The sequence below is a fragment of the Propithecus coquereli genome, unplaced genomic scaffold (genome assembly GCF_000956105.1).
Source record: "Propithecus coquereli isolate 6110/MARCELLA unplaced genomic scaffold, Pcoq_1.0 Scaffold248, whole genome shotgun sequence".
Classification (NCBI taxonomy): domain Eukaryota; kingdom Metazoa; phylum Chordata; class Mammalia; order Primates; family Indriidae; genus Propithecus; species Propithecus coquereli.
Window position 1 is genome coordinate 1,864,326 of NW_012148041.1, and position 7,204 is coordinate 1,871,529.

The 7,204-nt window shown below is 43.0% G+C and overlaps 1 protein-coding gene across 1 annotated transcript in view; it reads right to left on the minus strand.

The window, feature by feature from the left end:
- Window positions 1-7,204, minus strand: part of SLC26A8 (solute carrier family 26 (anion exchanger), member 8) — a 65,665-nt gene that overhangs the window by 20,804 nt on the left and 37,657 nt on the right. The window contains exons 9-10 of the mRNA XM_012646574.1: window positions 6,885-6,998; window positions 1,758-1,835 (exon numbers count right to left, since the gene is read on the minus strand). Of these exons, the coding sequence (XP_012502028.1) occupies window positions 1,758-1,835; window positions 6,885-6,998 (192 nt within the window). The remainder of the gene's footprint in view (window positions 1-1,757; window positions 1,836-6,884; window positions 6,999-7,204) is intronic.

The window sequence follows — 7,204 nt, forward strand, 5'->3', positions numbered from 1 at the left end:
TTTTAAAGAAGGAAGAAGTAATTCATAGTTTAATACTCATAGAACCTTATTGCTACAGTAACTCAGATATTCCATTGATCGGACTATAGTCACATCTGCTCACTCAGACACACATAGTAACGAACATTTGTAAAATTAATATGACATGAAATGGCTAGCCAAAAGCAAGGGCTATTCTGTCCCCAATACCTTTATAATAAAGGAGTGCTACCACTTTTATCATTACCCTTTGGTGAATTCTGACAGTTTTTGTTTATTTGTTTGGAATTTTTAAAATTCTGCTTCTTTTAGCTGTTAAGAAAAAATATCAGTGTTCAAAGTAAATTAGTAAGTGGCCCTCCTAAAATAGATTCATAGAGCTATAGCACCCAAGGTGCTGCATAAGCCAAGTTCTGGAGATGATTTCTGCCAGGAATCTGAGGATGGCTTGTATGCCCAACACAGCTGGCCAATCGCACGCTCCCTGCTAGACTCCATGCCTGCACTCCAGGGTCCCTAACTCACAAGAGCAGAAGGCAGCAGCAACCTTGTGGTGGTCCTGCTCTGCGAAACCCGATGTCAACCAGGTGGAAGGGAAGTGTTTAGAAGGACAGGGACAACATTTACAACCACGCCAGCTTCAAGGATAGCCACCTCAGTGTGTAACCAAGCTGCTATACCAGCAAAGAAACCTTTTCCCACCTCCCTAAGTACTACATAAAAATAGCTAAAGGAACAGGAAGAAAACTTTAGAAGGAAACGATGGTCTCTGAGTATCGATCTATACTATAACTTAGAACAAATTGATTACAGCCAGTAATTAACTTACCTGGCATGTCTAAGTGCAGGGTGATCAGTTTCACACAAAGGGAAGAAATGTCACATTCCTATATACAGGTATCCTAGCTGAATACTGAGTTAAAACTCAACTTTCAGACCTACATTCTAGTGTTGTGAACTAACCAAGAGGCAGTGCGGCAGTCATGGGAGGATTGAGTTCACGCAAATGCAGAACACGCCTTCTGGAAGCAGTGTGGGAAAACAGATGGTATGAATGCACAGTGAGTTTCCAAGCCTGTGTTGGAACCGGGGTCTGGCATCTGAAATCTATTTTGGTCATTTTTCACTGAAGCCTTACTTATAGAGCTTATTTTAGAGCTTAAGCAATAAAAGAAGATTAATGAGAATGATAATAATAATAACTAATGTTTCTTGAGTACTTACTGTGACTCTGACACTGTTATATCCTTTTATATATATATGTTTTTAATATATATTTTTTGTGCACCCAAATTGGATTTTTATTTTTTTATTTATGAGGACAAAAATCATATACAATGAACTCAATATTTTTAAATAAAAGCATTATATTAGTTACAATAGCATCTACACATTTCAAAAATAATTAATGCGACATCTGTGAAGCAGCATTAATTAAGAAAATATTGGGTACACAGAAGAACTCACAGATGCCTGCTGGCAGTCCACACGACCTTATAGTTTAAAATATAGGGCTTTTGATCGAAACTTGCTTTTTTTTAAATTTCAAAGTCACATATATTAATATATATCTTATGTATAAATATACATATATCTCTGTGTCGCTTAACTCTCAACCCTGTAATGTAGATGCTATTATTTTAAATGAAAGGGACCAATGATAGGCTGGAACAACCCCCGGGGAGAAGCCGAATGCAATTCTCCTTAGAGATGCCCCCGCAAGGTGCAACCTGAGGTTCCGCCTCTCTTGACTTAGTTATTTGATCAGTTCTACTTACATTTGGCAGCTTGTAGAAGAAGAATCCCACCTTCAGAATCAGGAGCAGCATCACACCTGCGCCTACCAGAGATGCAAACTGAGGAGACAGAGCCGGTTGGAGAGAAACCATCAGGAACATATTGGTCCCTGTCTGCAGCCGAGGCCTTCTGCTTGATGAGAAGCATGTCATTTTTTTCTTAAAAGGAGGTGGGTGCAGCATAGGTGCATTTTTGTTGAACTAACATCTTCGGGTCTTATCGAGTGCTAAACATATACTAGTTACTCAATAAATATTTGTTGAATGAATGCATGAATGCTCTCTGAAAAGCTCCACATTGTCCTGGGTAGCTGAATCCTTATTGCCACAGTTCTGTGCTGTGAATCTAAAAGTCTCCTAAAATCTCATTTGCATCCCCTCCTAATCTTAACCTCTCCTTGCACAACTTAGAAAAGCCCTAGTAGACTCCTCACCGACTCCCCTAAAATCCCAACCACCCTGCTTCGGGTATAAATATCCCACCCCTCGCCCTCCCATTTGGAGATTGGATAACTTCCCATCTAACTGCTTCAGTGGTGCTTCATCTTAAAAAATACAGTGATAATCATATCCTGTTTTCCTGCTTCAGTTTCTCTCTGCTTCAGTGTAAAACAAAACAAAACAAAAAAGCTACAAACATGATTCAAGGCTGTATACAGCAAGCAGCTCTGGGTCCTATCCCAGCTGGGTTCACCACTCTGGGCTCAGTGTCCCTTGGTAAGCAGTGATTCTCACTTGGCAAATAAAGGTGGAAAGCTAACAAACACAGTTCCCGCTGTGAGCCCAGGGCTCTCTGTATCCTCTAGTGGTAAATTTCTATTTTTTAAGCTAGTAGTAAAATTATATCAAGCAGTATCATTCTCCACTCTGATGGGGAGTGGGGGATGGGGTAAAACTGTAAGCACAAATCAAAATAATGGCATATACTAGGAAGAACTGAGAGAGTCCCTCGAACCTAATCCATTAAAGGACCACTCAGTGATGATTCTCTAATTTTTCTCTTTATTTTTTATGTGGGAGAAAAATACCTTCCTACTAGGTTCTCTGTCACTACTCATTTCTATTTGCCACATGAACGTATTGCTGAAAATAACAGCCGTGCAACCAATGTCCTACTTCCTTCCTTCCCCATCCCGGCCGATTCCCAGCCAGCGTGAGTGGCCTGGCGTGCACGAGCTGAGGTGCACGAGAGTAGTGCAGGCAGGAGGATTCAGGAAATGCAGCGGCTGAAACTTAGGAAGCTCCGACGGCAAACGTGTCATACACTGTGGAACTGAAACAGGTAAGTGAGTGCATGAGCCCCTCCAGCCGGTTTACGTACCAGCCCGTTGCTGGATCTAATTTACGGCTCCAGCTTCTAGTTGGTCTTTGCTGGCACTACGTAAAAAAACTGCTTTGATGAATGCAGGAAAATAAATCAGGCCTTTTCTTTCCTACTATTTCTTTTCTCCAACATTCTTCCGATTATTTTTAAGAAAATAAACACAGGCAGGCAGCAAAATGAGTTATCAAAAATGTAGATTAAAATGAGTACAAACTAGATACTAAATCCCATAAAAATTAGCTGCTCAGAGAGGGTCGGAGGCCTGCCAAGGGTTGCATGTTCCTCTCGGCTGCACATTCATGGGAGTGGGCTTTGGGATCCGAGGACCACCCTCAGTGGCATTGTGCCTCGGGAAGATGCTTGGTAGCTCTCAGAAGCTCAGGCTCAGCGCCTGAACAGGGTCTAAACACAGCAAGCACTGCAGAACTGTATCTCATGCATGTTTTCCTTTCTTCTCTGATTTTCTATCACTTTTCCGGGCTTTCTCGAACAAAGACTGCCTGCCTTCTCTCCAGGGATTCAAAAACAGTGGGAGTCCCCACAGTCATGGCCACTGTTGACATGCGGACACCCCTTGCTCCATATGCAGTGGGTTCCATGAAGTAGGACAGCAGATTGTTGAATGCCACCCCCCGCCCCCGGAACCAGGGAGCTAGGGTAGAAGCTGTGATTTTCGAATATCTCGTAAGTAACAGGCACTGTGTGGACACTATTTGTGTCTAATTTAATCCTCACAGTGGAAAGGTTGGTTTATCCCCATTTTACAGACAAGAACTGAAGCCTCAGAGAGCAAAAGTAATTTGCCCAAGATCATGCACATCTAGGAGGCATGGAGTCAGGTTTTAAAGCCCCTGACCATCTGACTCCAAAATCTAGGTACTCGCCACTGCCCCATTTGCTTCCTCTCTCAAAAGAACATAACAAATTTCTCTCTTTTATAATAACCCATTTTTAAAGCAATTCTGGGGTCCTGGGCAAAAGGCCAGTCCAAGGAAGGAACCCAGTCATGGAGAACAGGGGAGCAGGGGGGTCAGAAATGGATGAACAGGAGGATGGAGGGGGAGGCAATCCAGCTGGCCGCAGGCCTAGGGCTTGTCACACCCCCTCTGCCATGGTCCAGGCCTGCCTACGCCTCAGGCCAAGGCTGTGGCTAGAAGGGCCAGTAGGTTTTGCTGAGACCAGTGTAGGGAAATGAGTTCTAGCCAGGGAAAAATTAAAGTGAAATCCAGACACATATACGCATTTTGTACCTATGCCAGATAAAAAATAAAAATAAAGTGACACGTCATTTTTGAGAGGTTCAGAGCCAGCCCCCTACTTTCAATTCCTGTAGTCCTGAAGAAATTTGAAGAAGTGGGGCATTCTCAGGCAGAGTGAATACAAAGCCCTCAGAGAGAAGGAAGGGGTGGAGAGAACACCCCCCTGCTATGAGAAAAAGAAGAGTGAAGGAGTCTCAGAGGCCTTTTCTGGTCCAGATCAGAAAATCAGGAGTGGAGTCTGGGCAGCTGCTGTGTGTAGGGTCAGGGGCCAGCAGCATTCTCTGCTTAAGCAGGGATTTGCTCTGGGCATATCGAGGTCTCAGGGAAGGGCTTACCAGCATCCCTAGGGACATGCCTCCCCATGGAAGGCCACTGCACTTCATGACAGGTGTCACTAGTAGGAAATGTACTGCCCAGGTCAACAAGGTGGCAGCAGGAAACAGAATGAGAGCCATAGGCTGCCTTGGAGGCAGGCCCTTGTCCAACAGGCTAAAATGGTAAAAATGGGCTTGCTCAGAGGTTAGAAAGCCAATCATCTGCTGAGGCCCTCCCAAAACTTGGCCTTTCTATTCCCAGAATCAGTGAGTGCAGTTGGCAAAGCTATTCTTCCTCCAGTCCACGTCGCACACACAGGATGCAGTCCTGCCTTTAATGCAACTCTGAAGTTGAACTGCAACCCTTCTTTCTCCTTTCATCTATACATAGCCTAACCTCCTTTCAGTACTCCATGAAAGTCCTACTCCCTCCATCGTTCTCCTGCTAGAAGTATTTATGGAGCTTTTTTTTTATTGCCTTTATTCTGTACTCAGTTTTCGTTGCACTTTGATTTAGGTTTTTCCAGCTGTGTGCATCTTGTTCCCCAAATTTATGTTATGCTTATATACTGAACAAAGCAAGCGTGTCATAAAACATTAGTGGAACTAATCTCTGGAATTGCCATATCCATTTCTTCTTATCATAAAACCCTCTCATTTTGACTCCAAAGTTTTTGCATGTTTGTATGGAACATCTTTCTTTTTAACATAGCCCAAATTCCTTCTGTCCGTCAAGCAGTAACGGAAAAGGCCAGTGTGTCTGGAAGAAGCTCTGTGACAACAAAACTCAGTCCACGTAAAAGGATATGACGTAGTCTTACCCTAGACCTGTGCTCCAGCCCCTGCGTGATCTTTGACTTTCACTAGTGCTTACTTTATGCTTCATCATAAATTCGCCCACAGACTGTGATACTTTATCTTTCCCCATTGAAATTCAGTGTCCGTTCTTCTGACACATCAGAGCTGGTACCTTCTTTTTTTTTTTTTTTTCAGACGGAGTCTCACTGTGTTGCCCGGGCTAGAGTGCCGTCGAGTCAGCCTAGCTCACAGCAACCTCAAACTCCTGGGCTCAAGCGTTCCTTCTGCCTCAGCCTCCCGAGTAGCTGGGACTACAGGCATGCGCCACCATGCCCGGCTAATTTTTTCTATATATTTTTAGTTGTCCAATCAATTTCTTTCTATTTTTAGTAGAGACGGGGTCTCGCTCTTGCTCAGGCTGGTCTCGAACTCCTGAGCTCAAACAATCCGCCCGCCTCGGCCTCCCAGAGTGCTAGGATTACAGGCGTGAGCCACCGTGCCTGGCCAGAGCTGGTACCTTCTTACTACGCTTCTGCAGCATGAGCTTGTCTTTGACCGCTGCCACTGCTTCCCTGCCATCTGAATCCTGACCCATTCCCTAGGCTTACCCTAGTTTCCATTCTGACAGCTCTGTGACATTTCATCACACTGCACAGCTGAGATGCGACACCTCCCATGTTGTTATGCTGTGACTTTTGTATAAGCAGTTCAAAACTCATGGACATTGGACTTACAAAATCTCAAGCCTGCAACTGGAGTTTGCCTTTAGAGTCTTCTCTGCTACCATCTCCCTTGCCCCCACCCCCTTCTCACCTCAACATTTAGGTTACTAATTCAGAATACTTGAAGAGAGTCTGACCTAGATAATTTTCTCTTTCACAAAAGTAGAGCAGTCATAAATTCCCTAGGCTCTTGTAGACAAAGACCTGACTCCCTATCATGGAAGCCCTTTGCCATGCCCTTTGAGGAAGCCAGGAAAATTTTTAGTTTGCTGCCAGGGTGGAGAGAGTTGTATTAGTGCTTTCCCAGACTCAGTATGAGAATGCATCTTCCCATAGGGAAAAAAAAACAACGATGTTAATAGATGATAAGTTTAACTGAAATATTGTTATCCTTTAGGTATGTTACATGGAAATTGGTTTTTTTGTGCGCTAATATATGGAAACCTCTGACATATAATATTTCTGTAGAAAATGACTTTTAAGTTTCACATTGATATATAACTTTTAAGATAAAATCTGAGCAAAAATTAAGGCAAGCATGAAATCCAAATTCTTCCAAGAAGTCTTTTCCATCAAGCCTATTACTAAAACAGCAACAAGATTAAACCCATATAATCCCCTTCAACAAATATAAGTATGAATTGACATAAATAGCATTTATATATTAGAGATAAAATTCTATTTCAACACACCTGTTGTCTTCCTCCAGATTTATCCTGGATAATAGTCCTGGCAACAGCACCAGTAAACACACAAGATCTGAAAAATGAACTGACGACATTGCAAACTCCAATGGCTATTAAATCCTGTAAAGAAATGGCAGGCATTTTCGGCCCATTCTTTGTTGAAGAATGATGATTGATTTTGAGCTAAAGGTATACTGTTCATTTCTTGCGTATGAAGATAGGGTTTACATCACTTTATTTATTTATTTATTTATTTTTGAGACAGAGTCTCGCCCTGTTGCCCAGGCTAGAGTGCCGTGGCGTCAGCCTAGCTCACAGCAACCTCA